At 40.8% G+C, this 15,314-nt stretch overlaps 1 protein-coding gene across 1 annotated transcript in view; it reads left to right on the forward strand.

The window, feature by feature from the left end:
- The window catches only part of elp4 (elongator acetyltransferase complex subunit 4), a 54,493-nt gene extending 42,356 nt beyond the window's left edge, over positions 1 to 12,137 (forward strand). The window contains exon 10 of the mRNA XM_006779981.3: positions 11,271 to 12,137. Within this exon, the coding sequence (XP_006780044.1) occupies positions 11,271 to 11,399 (129 nt within the window). The 3' untranslated portion in view covers positions 11,400 to 12,137. The remainder of the gene's footprint in view (positions 1 to 11,270) is intronic.
- The last annotated feature ends 3,177 nt before the right edge of the window (positions 12,138 to 15,314 follow it).

Raw genomic sequence — 15,314 nt, forward strand, 5'->3', positions numbered from 1 at the left:
GCACACTAATTGCATGGCTTAAACTAATATTCTTACTCATTAGTCTCCTCAAGCGTTTGTGGTTTTGTGATCAAAGGTTTTTGACAATAAACCTCACCACCCTAACCACAGAAAAGCTTTTCCTTAAAAAAAAAAAGGAACACTGCAATAGTTTTCTAAAGCTCTACCAGCAAAATGAAACGCATAGTAATTACAAAAGCATTTTTCTGAAATTAGTAAAACTAATTATTTTGAGCGATTGTAACCTACCTAACCTAAATAATAGCCAACCTACAACTGCAATATGCTAGTGGTACATACCAGGGGTTCATACATTTCACATTAAACGTTTTTCAGTTGCCCATAACTTCAAAAAATCCACAACTGGAGCTGCAGAGGTACACAGCTTTAAGACATGAAACAGTTTCATTCTGCACACGTCATATTTAATTCTCACGATTCAGTTCTTTTAACATATTGAAGTTAATAGTGCTTCATAATTGGCACAAATGCAACATTATCTAATCATTGAAAAAAAAATCTCTTTACTAGTTGTATCGTCATACATTATAAATTAGTTTATTTAAAATAAACCCTCATAAGAGCTTATTTAAGATCCCGTTTAAGATGCTAAAATTATTCCTGTTGAGTTAATGCATTGATTCATCACTTCCTTATTCTTCCTTTCTTCCTTCCTGCATGATAAAGACCATTTTCTAGTCACTCATATAACTGTAAATGACACTTTCCATGCAGTATTTTTTTTCCTCAACACCAAATCTAACATTTTTGCACTTTTAGAGAAAAGAAAAGCATGAAAAAATACACCAAATAAAATTTCTCATGCCTAATTGGTAAAGAAGTGAAACAAAAAACTATGATTTTGTGAAAGGGTGTTTAAAACACCTGCAGTGTTTGATGAAACATCTGCTTTTTTGAAAATCTTGCTGTAAAATCCTTTAATAAATAGAATATTTTGTCTTATTTTGCTTTGGAAGCTTATTACAGTGATCATTGCAGTTCAAAGAAGTGATTTGTAGCTGCACCAACATTTAAGGGGTTCTTAGTCAATACTTTTTGACTAGCCTAGTTTCATGAAAATCATCTTGGTTGTTTTGTGCACATTCATGCTGACAAACAAACAATAGTCACAGCCATCTATCTCAGAACATTTGTTTCTTGTCATTCTTTTAAAATCTCGACATTCTCTGAAGTGTCACCTCTTATAGGTCATTTGCAGGGAGGGTATAACATGCATTTAGCGCTGTCTGATTTTTAACTTTAGCATGTGTTCTCCCCAGGCCTTGGCTCACTGTTTTAATAGCTTTAGTAATGCTTCACAATTAACACTCAGCCAGCGCTCTGGGTTAGGTCATGGCTGGTGTTTTTCAGGCTAAATTAGAAAACACAAAACAAAAATTCCCCATCACCCACAGTGTTTTTAGGACCTAGTGGTTATGGGCAAAATGGAAGGTGGTGAATTTTTTGACAGGGCAGCCGAGGTGATGCCTCATTCCCTTTGACATCTTAAACACCCTAAAGGTGGCTTTGCCAACAGTCTACCCAGGAAGCACCTTACCTAGCTGTGGCTAAATTTACACAACCACCTGCCCACAGGGAGGGAACTAGAGAGGAGAGCAGAGGTGGAGGTGGAGTGGCGATGGAGGGCAAATGGGGGAGAGAGAAGGAGGGGGGAGGGACTGAAGTATGTTGGTGTGCCAGAGAAATTCAATACAAAATATGTTTACGTAGTTACTTTCAGTGCTATTTGTTGTTTTAATTTACCTCAGATGGGAGATATTTTCCAGTTTATCGTCTGTTGTAAAGGAAAAAACGTATTCCACCTGTACTGTATTATTTACGCCCCCCCCCCCCCCTTTTTTTTTTTTAAACGATTGGCCTGGTGGTGTGCCTGTTTTACAAGCACTCTTTAACTCCATTAGTTCACCATTTGTGCTACAGCCAAAATTCAAACAGGTTTGGAAAGAAGAGAAGACGCGATTTACGGGAATATTCTGTGATTTTCTGTAGCACAAAGCATTCACAAGGTACTGCTGTCTGAACGTAGACAGAAATATCAGCCGTGCCTAGATTTTACTATGTGAGCTTTACATTTCTTTACATTACATCCTTAACCATTCTGGGCTTAGAGAGAAACTTCAAATAATTTCTGAAAAATGAGTATTTTGGAATTTTACAGCCAAAATTACGAAATAAATCCAGACGGCTTGTATGAAAAAGGTGAAAAATTATGTTTTCAACCAACATGTCTGTGGTCTGCAGTAACGCCAGTTTTTACTTCTTACAGATGTGTTTTAAGTTTCCTTGCCCACAAGTCTTCTAAGGTCACCACAGGTCAGAGTCATTGAGAATGAAGCTCCATGCCAACGTCCATGTGGCTGACTTCAAAAAATTATAACGAGAACGACTACTCGTCCGTGGTGTACAGTTCTATTGGATATATAATGTTCAGCTATTAATACCAATACTACAAGAGCTGTTTTGGTTTTGTGCTCAGAGTACCTGCCAAACAGATTGTTACTGAAAATTCAGTAAATAAATGAGATGTCAGCGTGTGATAAATTATCTCTCGGCTTATTTACGCATGATTATGATTGTTTTATGAATAGGCATAAGTATTAACCACTTAAACCATATTTATGCTTTTTATAAATTTACTGAAAGCATGCTTATATTGAAGCTCCCAAGATGGACAGTCGAATAGAATGGTAACAATTCTAGATGCTCCCCAATGGCAGAGTTCAGGCTGATTGCCTGTAGGCTGATGTGGAGTGAATGGCCTTAGAGGCTCTAGGCTGGTCTATGTGTGGCCCGGCTGGTCCAAGTCAGCAGTAATGACTGGCTTTGGCCAGCATGCCTGTTAGTGTGAATGGGGTTACTCTGGGCAACACCTTTTCAGCTGGGTCCTATGAAGTCCCCAGTATGGTGGTCTTTGTCCACACAAGGGCTGTCCTCTCAGCAAAAAGGGCTTCTTTTTTGTGAGGACTATCAACTGGTGATGGATTATACCCACCCTTCTTTATTCATCCGGGCAGAGTAACAGAGAAAGATGCGAGTGAGCATGTATGTCTTAGGTATACGCAGATATGTATGTAATGTCACACTCAGCATAAAAAGCATTACATGTGTAAATGTATAGTTTTCTTTGGTGAACCTGACGTGATCCCCACAGTTTGTTTTTCGTCAGATTCTCTTTTCCTGAATTTTTTTCTTCCTCCTTAGCTTCAACCATCTTTTGCTAAATCTTAGTTGTTTAACTGCTGCTTGGCTCCAAAAGATTTAGCAGGTGAACTTCATGGCAGAAACCTGCAATTGGAGAGACTGTTTGGCCCCAGTGTAAAGAATTGGCCCATAATTCTTATACACAGCTGTGCCTTTGTCTACAGTGTATATGCTGCCATTTTCAGTTGCAGACACGCTTAACCAGAGTGCTGGTGTCATGTGCATCTCATGGCTTACATTGCAGCAATGCTATGTGCAATATGTTAGTAAGAGAGGTAAGAGCAGGTTAAGTTTATAAACTTGTAGTTTTAATATCTTCACGTGCAGCACTGAAGACATTTTAAATGGCCGATGATATATTGTTGTGTTCTCCTTTTATTTTGATTTTGTCTTCAGTTCTGGTCTTTTTCTTGCACACTAGACTTTGTCTGTGAGAGTCATTACTCCACACCCCTCCCGAAGGGTCAGCCACTTACCCAGGCTGACACAGTAACCTCCAGACGACCTTTCGCTTTGCCAAATGTTATGCCTGTAAAGTGCGTGAACTCTTATCACAGTAAATGATGAAAGAAAGAACAAGACTTGTTAGTGGGAGCTAAAGCCGGGTTTAGGTAACCCTAGATGTACAATTCTGCTTTGTGCACTCATGTTGTAAGTACCTCTGTGTGACACATGCATAGGAAAGTAGCCTGTCTGTCTGTCTGTTTTTGTACACGAGTGTGCGCACTTGTAGACTGAGTGCAGCACCGAAAAATACATGAATAATAGATGACAAAATATCTGTGGAAATGTTCTAGGTTTTATTTTTTATTTTTTCAAATTTGTATTTATTTATTTTTTGGGTTACTGAAACAGTGACAGGCGATTTCGTGAAAGGGTAGTAGAGTTTTTGAAGTAACCAGCGCTTCATAAAACATGCAGCTTTAGTGCATATTGAATCTACTGTTAGTGAGATTTAGCATTGTTAGCTGGATAGTTTTGCTGTCTTCGGAAAGAGTCTATTCTTTCCTAGTATTTATGCAAAGCTATGATGACTGGTGCTTCCTCCAAACTCACCCTGAGGTGAGACATATGAATTGTTTCAGTGCTCCAATCACCTCTGCAAGTAAAAAAAATCTAAATCTCAATTATTTCTTTACATTGCTACTTCTGTTATTCTTCTGATTTAAAATATAAACAGATTTCATATACACTTGCACCCGACTTCATTGGGTAGAAGTCCTCATCTCATCTTTTTGAACACAAATATTTAATGAGTCAATCATATGCCACCAACTCAATGCATTTACACATAAGAACAGGATCAAAACAACCTAATGAAGTTTAAGGGACATTGAGTGTGATATAGTATTTGCTGCCTGACTTGCTGGTCTGAGTTTTTCAGAAACTGCTGATCCACTGGGATTTTTCCACACAACCTCTCTAGAGTTTACAGAAAATGGTCCAAAAACCCCTCCGAAAATATCTATTGAGTAGCAGTTCTCTGCCATAGGTCAGAGGACTGACTCCCTTGAGCTGGTAAGAATACAGAAGTAAACCAAATAATCATTCAGAAGAGCATCTCTGAGCACACCACTTATCGAACCCTGAAGCAGATGGGCCACAGCGGCGAGAGACCTCACTGGGTATCATTCCTGGCAGCTAAGAACTGAAACTGAGGCTACAATTTGCATGAGCACACCTCAGAAGAAAATCATCTCCTGGTCTGATGAGTCTTGATTTCTGCTGTGACATTCGGATGAGAATTTGGCCTAAACACAAGATCATGGCTCTGTTTTGCCTTGTATCACAATTCATGCTGTTGGAGGAGGTTTAATGGTGTGGGAGAGATTTTTTGACTCACTTTGAGCCGCTTAGTACCGATTGCACATCATTTAAATGCAGAGCATAACTGAGTATTGTGTCCATCTCTGTATCACCACAGTATACCCATCTTCTAGTGTCTGCTTCCAGCAGGTATTTCTTGAATATGACAATTAGTTCACTGTAGTCAAATGGCCTCCACAGTCACCAGATGTCAATCCAGCAGAGCACCAGCTGTGTAGTGCTGCCATGTCATTATTCACCAAAGTCTCTCAGAAATGTTTCCAGCACCTTTCTGAATCTCTGCCACAAAGAATTAAGGTAGTCGTGATGGTAAACAGATTCAGCTAGCTAGGTGTACCTAACAAAGTGGCCGGTGTGTGCATATTGGAAGTAAAATTTAAAGTAAACTTGATTTGTAGCCCCCCAAAAACAGGGAAAAATGATACACTTCACCTGTAAACACCAATAGTTGGTAAATCATTGTCAGCTTAAATCTTATTGTTATAGCTCTGCTTTTCTTTGTTTTTTTTCTTACTAAATCATTTTAAATTCCCAAAAGTGTGATTGTTAAAGCAGGACATTAGACAACCTGCTCTTACTAAAGTTGCCAGTGAGGTTTTAGCTTGAGGATGCCAATATCAGAGTCACAGTTTGAGGGGTAAAATGTGTGTTTGAAGGATGGAGGGCACAAGAGATCCCCCAGATATGCTGTCATAACCCATGCAACCACACTTTTTGCTATGGGCCTATTGGTAGTGAAAGCAGCACTTAGATATGTTTGTACTCTTCGCCCTCTATCCTTCTCCCTTTCTCCCCAGGCAACATGTCACTCCAGGGGAAATCCAGCACTCTCTGGCTATGCCCAAGTTCATAACACCAACTAACCCCCCTCTTTTCACTATCCACCATCACAAGGGTCAATGTGCCCTCACCCTACAATGCCCACGGTCTTTACCAACACTGCCCTCCAAAGAGAAACAAAACTGAACTGAAAAGAGACAAAATGGCCCCACGCCGCTTCTCCTGTCAAAGCTCTTGACAGGCCCAAGCGGAGGACCCCAGAGGAGGGTTTAGTTGAAGATGATGACGACAGATATAACAAGTTGTTGTGTTACAGCACAGTTACACTTTAGCCCTTGTTTGTCCATTTAGTTATTCAGAATCATCACAGAGCTAACTGATTCCCATGCATGTCATGTTTAGTAACATGACAGATACAATCAAATGCTGCTTTTTATCAGTCTGTGGAGCGTGAAGGGTAAGTGGGGAGTTAGCTATTCAAGAGAACAAAAATAAACATTCCATTAGGTATTAAAAACAACTTGAAATATTGTCAGCTAATCAATTTCCTGTTTGGACATGCTCGCTTTTAATGAAATTCAGTCAGTTATTAGTCCCTTCCCCTTTTTCCAGTGTTAGGGAATATAATTACATTCAAAATGCTTACTCATCCTTCTGCCTGCCTGCTGCCTACTCTGTCAGATGCATTAGGCCATGAAGCGGAATAGATGAGGAGCCTGTGTCTGTATCTGTCTATCTGTCAGTCCTCCTGACTGTCTGTATGCCTGACTTTTAGATTATCCCGGATCAGGCTGCAGGTGACATGGTGAGCAGGTGACCATCACCCAATTACCAAAGAGAAATTTGAGAAAGCTCCAGTGTAGTTTGCGTTTGTTTCTTTCTTCTCTTGTCTCCTGAAAAAGGAAAAGGAAAAAGCTTTATCAGGTAGTATGCAACTTAACAAGCAAGAAAATGCATCCGTCCTTTCATGCGTATTTTTTGCTAGTATTCAAATGACGCTGAAGGTTAAATATACTACAATAAACCATGTTATTACCAAAAAGAATGCAGAATAAAATCCAAAATATTCTAAAAGTGATTAATAATGTCAAATTAATTTTACAAAATAAAAGGATGAGAACAAATTTTTACTTAAAAATTTCAAAGTCTAAAGGAGAAAGACTTTGCTAGTCAACAGGTTATTCTTAGGGCAAGGCCAGGGATTGTGTTACGCTCTTTGTTACCACAAAAGAAGAGAAAGGTAGAGCTTCTTCTCAGCTTTTGTTAGGTGCAGGTGGGCTAGAATTTCCAAAGTGATTGGCATAAAGGATTTATGCCGGGTTGTTTCTGCGTTTTTTTTTTCTGGGAAGGTGGCGGAAGTATTCTCCGAAATTGCCAGGGTAAATGTGCTCATAGTTGTCGAATAGAAAGGTTCATCACCTCATTATGTGGGTTTTTGGTGTGCTAAAGCCAATACTAGTTCCTATAGATACAGCAAATGATTTCCCACACAATGCTGTGAAACTTTAGAGTTGCGAGGGATTACAGCGCTGGCAGGCGATTTACCTTGGTTTAGTCACTGAACAGATCAGCAAGTCTACCAGTTTCAGGCGTGAAACAGTCTGCTGCCATTTTGACCCTTGGCTGGTTGTAGAAATGGGGCTGGAAATGGAAGACATTGACCTGGTGTCACGGACAGATGTACACATTAGTTTACAGTGGCTGCACTGCAGCTGTGCCGCTCAAGTAAATAGAATTGGCAAAAGATATCACCTCTAATGTGACCGCAGTCTATGAATACTGGACCTAGAGCTATATATTAAAAATACATTTTGTCGAATTGTTCTGCATTAATAAAATGACCCAAGCTTATCTTATTGGTAACAGCATGTACCCAGATTTCAGTCACTTTTTCTCCCCTGCGATTGTAATGACTTCAATGTAGAGAAGCAATTTTCAGTTTTATGTAATTTCAGTGAAATCACCGAGTTTACAAAATGCTGTCAGCATTACAGCACTGATTGATTAAGTAGGTGTTTATGGTAAATATCTTGTCACTTCCTTAAACATATTCCTGTGCCAGCTAATCTGATTGGAACAGCCAGACCGGTCATCATGTGTTCTAACAAGGTGTTGGGTTTCCCATCGTCCTAAGCTGTACAGTGACACGGGCCATTTGAAAGTGTGGCTAAAACTCTATGGAAGAAATGACTCGTTAAATTAGCACCTAATACTCCAGTCATTAGCAAGCCGTTACCACCACTGGAATGCCTTTGATGGCGCTGCTTTGTGTGAGTAGGTCCCTCGTAAGCTCCACTTGGAAAAATCTCTCCATTTAGATGTTGGAATATTACACAACTGCTTTGCATTGTAACGCACACAACCAAAACAAAAGAAGATGCCCAAAACAGTGATTTAGTGTGTTCTCTGACCCTTAAACGACTGACGTCATATCCACAAATAAAACTACAGAGAGTGGAAATGACCGGGCAGCATAAAACGCCGTATTCTCTGAGAAACAGGTCTTTGGGGTCTTTGGTAAGCTGAAGGGAATTGTCCATTGTGGGGTGATATTAGTAACCCTCTTAGGCAAAGCTAGTCTGTGGGCCGACCCCGAGGGCTCATTTCAAGTGCTTAGCGCTCGTTTGGAGCTTTGTCACCCCTCGCCCTGTTGCCAGCATGGCCCCATCCCCTCTGGCTGTGGTGGCGGAGCTGTACCACAGACCTTTACCCCTGCCCACCACCAGGGAGGGAACACTGACATCACAGCTCTAAGACACACACTCACGCACACACACACACATTGACTAACATTGTAGCACACATCCAATTTCACATTGCCCCCCTCCACCACTGCACCACAGCCAATGGTCTATTTTCCCGCCGTCCACTCCCTTCCAACACCCACCCCCCACCCCTCGCCCCTTTCTTATGTTTTTCCTCTTTCTCCACCCTCGCGAAGGTTGCCAGGCAGCAAAGAAAGACTTCTCACACACATACACCCCACTATGCCTCTGAGGGTTATCCGGATGTCCTTGTTTACATCATGGAGTGTGCAGGTCGTAGGGAAGCAGATTCAGAGCCTCCCTGATTATGTCTCTCGAAGTCCTACACTGACCTCCATTCATTTGTTGTCAGTGTGAAATGCTCAGGGCAGTAATGCATTTGCTGCAAACATTGCTACAATAATCTACTGTACTTACAATGCTTTTAAAATATTTGGTGTAAATTTCAAAGATAAATTCAAAATTTTTGAAAATAATTTGATTGTCTTCATGCATTTAGCTGTGGTTAGGATTACTTCATTTGGTATAGAAGAACGTTTTTTGGCCCTGATAACATTTATCAGCTCTTATATTGGCTGTCAGTGATGTGTGTGGTGGTTGCTGGCTGTTACTAGGCTGTCTTTTCCCTGTGTGCCAAACCAATCGATTGGTTTGTTTGCTCCTCCCTCCAACTTTGATGTTACCATTGATTGTTCTCATCTGCCCCTGAACTCAAAGGTTAGAGGAGCTGAGCTGCACTTCTGAATTGCTTTGACCTTCGCTCTGCACATGCTCAGTGGGTTTACAGAGCCCAGAGCCAAACAGACATGGTGTAGCCAGGCCCGTGGGTGCGTGACAGCCAGACAACGGTGTGATGTCTTTTTTTTCCCTTTAACTCACCCACTGAGGATGATGTATATGTGATTGATTTTTCTCCTACCTCTCTCTCTAACATGTTTCCGCTGCAGTGCGCTAAGCAGGACTGAGTCCAGGCTTGATCAATGCATTGTTTTTCTTTTTCAATCACACTCGAGTGAGCTGAAGACACGAAAGGTTACACAGGTGAGGTTTGGCAGGGTATGGAAGCAAAGCAGCGCTTCTGGAGGCCCCCTCAAGGCCGGTGTATGAGTTTGCCTGGGATGTTTGTGTGTGCGTGCGTGCATGTGTGTGGAAAAAAAAAAGGAGTGAAAGAAAGACTAACATGCAGAGAGAAGTTGAACAGATTCATGTTTTTCTAACAACTTCATCTTCTGGTCTCACCAGTCTTAGTTCATGCTTATTATGTGCCTCATGTTTGTTCTTCACTGGGAATCATTTTCCTTGCCTCTATGTAACCTTAGCTTTACCATCTCACATTAAATTACAGGTCCTTCACAAGTGTCTCAGTTCTCACCTTCCCTTAGATAATCTGCAGGAAGACTACTCTGCTTTCCTCTGTTTGCCTCACAAATGGTTTTCTGAAACACACACAAAGGCAATATGCTCAACAACTTGAGCTGTCGGCCACAGGAGCAGGAAGAGAAGGCTTCATATCAGACACGAAGATCAGTCATTTAAAACACACTCAGGTGTTTCAGCACTCTAAAAAAATAAAGGCTGGAAGTCATCTACCCTGAAGGGGTAAAGAGTGCGGCGTTGTTCTGATTATCTCTAAGTAATGACGCTCTTAAACCCCGTACCCAAACACCTAGTCATTAGGAAAAAGATAAGTATCTGTGGGAGTGGAAGGGCTCTGCTAATGCTGGATGTCTGGAGGGGAAGGACGTGGCGGGCAGGGAAGGTTTACAGGGTTGAGGTGGGCTAGGTGTGGGAGTGCAGGCTTTGGCCAGTGGGTTTCAGATGTCATGGCAGATTCTTTCAGGGGGAAATTATAGGGTTTAACTTCTCTTGTACCCAGAATGGCAGTATTCTGATTTAACTTCCTCAATAGACACTTGGGCAACAAGCCACTCAGCACCATTGTCAGGGCCACACTTGACTCCGGAGATACTTCACCTCCTCTCACGCTCTCAACAGCTCTTCAAGACTTTGTTCATGGAGGGCCGCCGACAGCCTTTCATGGCAGATCTGGAGAAAGCAGAGCAGGCAGTGAAACCCCTCTTAAGCTTTATAGCAGTAAGCATGTTGGTGTTTGGGGGGTTTACACGAGTGGCCCTCATTAACCTCTTAGCGTCTTTGTGCTTTGAGTTGGCACAGGGCTGCTCTGTAGATAAGCTTTACTGTAAAAGACTTTCTTGTAGACTGAGCACAATTTGTGTTACAGTAAAGCAGTCAGCACTGCTGCACTGATGCAAATGCATCCATCCAGATTTTCCGGGCACAGTTGTGTTGGAACACACACTTTCTCTTACTTCATAAATGAGTGATTTTGTGTCCCATTCACAATTCTCCAAAACAACCCTAACACACACACACACACCACACACACACACACACATACATATATTCCCTGTGAGGTGTAACAGACCTAAAGCTCTCTGAAGCATTTAGCAACACGCTGGCAGGTTTACTCCATGCTGCCAGTGCTGAGGGGAGTGCTGAAGCATCTAATGCAATTTCAACCCAACATGGCTCTCTGCGAATAAGCATCACTGAAGAGTAACATCTACTGTATGCTGATCCACTGCAGAGCTTTCTTCTTGCACTGACGCTCTGCCCCCTCCCTCTGTCCCTCTTCTCTCTCTCTGATTTGTGCAGAGACTGCATTTGCCTCCAGACTTGTCTGAGACAGTGAGTCGTGTGAGCAGGGGGGAGCTGGCAGGAGCAGCCGCGGTGGCGTCAGCCTGTGGCTCCGGCACTTCCGGCAACAAACACCTGGACTTCTAGAGCTCCCACACAGTCGCTATAGGCAACTAACACCTGGAATGCCGCGGCGTTGTCCTCTTCACTGCGGCGACCAGGTTGTTCCCTTGCCCACGTAATGTCAACATCTATAACCCTGCCAGCCATTACCACCTGCCAACTGACACAGCCAGGGGTGAAGATCTAAACATCCACAGTACCTCTTCTCATAACCGACACATTTCCTCCTATATTTCACAACTCTTCTTTTATTTACACTTAGTCTACATGCTTTTTGTTTTGTTTTTTTCCTGACTCTGAAAGCTGATATTCACACATTCCACGCTGTCATTACGGACTCATTTCACTTTTGTTGCTAGCAAACGTTTTTCTGTTTTTCCTGCAAGATGCAGAAACATAGAAACACTGTGTTGTTTTGAAATGTAATGTAAAGGTAAATGGCTGGTAAGGTGATGATTACTTAACCTAAATAAAATACAAGCTGGGTGTTTTTTTCAGGTTTGGTACATTTTGTAAGTTCTTTGTTGTTTTCTCTGCCTCTAGAGAATATGTTTACAAGCAAAGTGCAGCCGTTATTTTTTTTAACCTTTCTTTACAGACAGGCAGTTGAAGTAAATATTGAATAATTTAACTAATCCCTGGGCCTCTGTCGACTCACTCCAGTTTACAAAAGTCTATAAATACAGTTTATTTTGCAGGTTGATCTAATTTTCTTATGTAAAAGTAAATAATAAACAATAAATATACAGAACATGGCACACACTATATTGTCGGTTTTTACTTTACTGCAGTTCAACGCCAACTCTGAGGAGAAAATAGACTGTGAGACTGGGAGTGACTGATCTCTGGTTTGCCTGACTGGTTTCAGGTTTGGATAGGGATGCCTCCATCTGACCCTGAGACTGTGCCTGTGAGTGATGTATACCTCCAGTAAGCAGAGCAGAGCAGGAATGTGGGCAGAGGGTAGGAGAGCTGAATTTGGGTGCAGGCTTCACACCTCATCAGGCATGTTTGCTGGATGAGCTGCTTTGCCATGACAAGCCCAAAAGAACAAATTAGGTCAAACGGTGACATGGAGAAACAGAGGAGAAGAAAAAATCAACATGAAAAATTAAATGTTTCATTTTTATTTTCCTCAGTCTGCTGTTGATGCCAGTTTGAATATTTTTGCTCGTAAAAACTGGCAGTATTGGTAACCATCTGCAACACTTGTCGGGAGAGGGTAGTGTTACCTGACGGATTCATACATGAGTGGAGCGCTCTTGTATCAGGTGTATTTTATGAGCAAGAACGAGTTTTCGTACGCAGGTCACTTACGCATGTGAATGAAAGATAAAAACACATTTTTTTAAAGTTATTGTTGCTGATGACATATTCAGGGTACAAATTAAAGGTAGATTAAAATAGAGCAGACTCATTTTGACACGTGTTTATGTTCCCGTTTTACTAGCATGCAAGTTTGTTGTTTTTTTTGTTTTACGTTATTTAGCCCAAGTTTCTATGTCAGCATGCTGATTCACATTCTGTGTACTCGGTTCAGAAGCACTTCAGCTGATTTTTTTTTAATTTATAAAATGTTTTGAATCAAATTTAGAATTTAGCATATGACTTATTATAGAGCGGATTTGTCAGCGTCCTCCCACAATGCACCGGCTTATGATTAGCCAAGTGTTTGCCTGTTTTGTCACCTTTCTTCTGATTGATTCAGTTTTGTTGCTCAAAATGCAATGCACCTTTATTACTAGGTATGTTACCAGTCTGTAAATGACTGTTATGTGAATGAAATCCGTATTACTGTCACATAAGATGAACATTCGATGCTGTAGGTATATTATGCAGCTCTTCCTGAAGTAGTGTGGAGATTGCACATCTATATGTTTCTTAGCTAAAACCAACTATTTGAATACAGCTGCTTTTACTTGGGTTTTATGGATTGTAATCTATCACATACTATTAAAGATGTAAAAAGTAGGGTGTTTTCTTAACCACATTCAATATCTTTTTTCTGCATTAACTATTTCTCTGAGAAGTTTAGTGTAAAAGCAGATTCCCCTTCAAATGTGTTGTTGTGTGTTGCTTTAGAGATGAGAACCATTTAAGCCATACTTGTCAAAAGCATCTTACTCAAAGCTTATACTACTCTTTATTTGTATTCATAATGATGAGGGAGGCATGACTTCATGTTTGCTTCAAGCACACGCTCACGCTGAGACGCTAAGTAGCCGGGCGTCAGCGTTTGTTCACTTGCTGTGGGAATTCAGATTCAGATTTCTCCAGGTCAGAATTATTGTGTCTCATTAAAAATCATATCAAAAAGTAAAAAGTTCTCTGCAACTTTTACAGAAACTTCCATTGCCTGACTTTGTTCCGCACAAGAATTACATTTAAACCATTTCATCCCGAAGCTGTGTATTATTTAGACTTCCACTAATTGCAGTCTTTCTTGCATTTTGAATCTCTCTGTAATTATTAATGTTCCTCTTCTGTCTTGCCGCAGTCATCGAGTCTGCTCCGTCTTCCCCTCCTCGTGCTCCCGAAACAGACTTCCTCCATTTGTGTGATAAACTGGATTAAATGAACAGAGAAATTGCTTTAGTCCAAGAAAAAAAAATCATCTTAAAAATCTGATTAACCTCCAATCCTGCAAACTTCTAACTGAACTATTTAATATCGAGTGAGACATCTACATGAAGTTGATCAATTTAGCAGGATGTTCGGAGCTGGTACATGCTGAGTGAATCTTACCTGACCTCACTCTCTCATGGATAACTTTTCCTTTTAGATGGTTACTCTCGCTCTCTCTCTCTCCCCCCCTCCATACCCCTTTAAATCCATACACATACACACACAACCCCCCCACCCCCTGCTGAGGCAGCAAGTGAAGCAAAATAACTCACTCTGCCACACAATCGCTCCTCCACCTCGCTCTAGGCACTGACTGCTTTATTTCATGACTTTTTTTTACCCCTTTCTCTTCTCTGCTCCCTCCTTTTCCTCATTGGTCCCGTCATCGGTCCTGTATATTTTTTTTCTTTTTTCATACCATCGTAACTCTACTAAAACAAGAGCAAGGGACGTTGAATTGCTTGACCTTTCTCATTGTGTGGTCTGTGTCGACTTGGTTCGGCCCCACACATCAGGAATGTGTTTTTTTTATTTTGGACGCCTTTGTTGGGAAGGAATCGAACGTGTTACGTTCACCACAAGCTGTCGCACTGGCACCGGCCCGTGTTAGAGTTGTTCACTTTTGCAGCAACGATGCAAAAAAAAAAAAAAAAAAAGAGTTTCTCCTTGCTCAGTAAAAGCTGACACAGCATTAACCAGGCAAAAAGGCTTTCTTTAAGACACAATTTTACTGTACAAAATGTTTTTTATAGTTTTCACAAAATACATTTAGAAAGCTCCATTTTAAATAAAATTAAATTGAAATATTTAAGAGACAGCGTGTAGACGTTTTATCTCAGAAGCAATGCTCAGACGTAAACCCAGTATGTGTCCATGTTCTACGTACACACTGAAATAAAAATGCAAAACTCAAAAGAGCATGACAGATGATGCTAGAAAAACCCTCCCATGGTCTTCAATTATAAATAAGGACTGCGGGTTTCGACTGCAGTCTTACGAACTCGAAGCCAATATAGTTGAACAGAACGTGTTTACAAAATTTTGCAACACAAGACTAATATCTTTTTTTAAAAAAACATTGTGTACTAGATGAAATACAAAGGCTTTGGTCTGTTTTACAATCAACAATGATTAAATCTGATATGTACTTGTAAACAACTGCCAAACACTTAAGTTTAAAACTCTGTCAAGCAATGTTTAATCATAATTATAGGAATTAAATATTTCTAGTTGCACATTTTTTTTTTGACCATAGGACACTATAATACAACTATACCTAAGAGACAAATTGTACCTGACCCTAAAGAAAATGTA

This window comes from Neolamprologus brichardi, chromosome 1, assembly GCF_056152115.1.
Source record: "Neolamprologus brichardi isolate AB-2024 chromosome 1, ASM5615211v1, whole genome shotgun sequence".
Lineage (NCBI taxonomy): Eukaryota > Metazoa > Chordata > Actinopteri > Cichliformes > Cichlidae > Neolamprologus > Neolamprologus brichardi.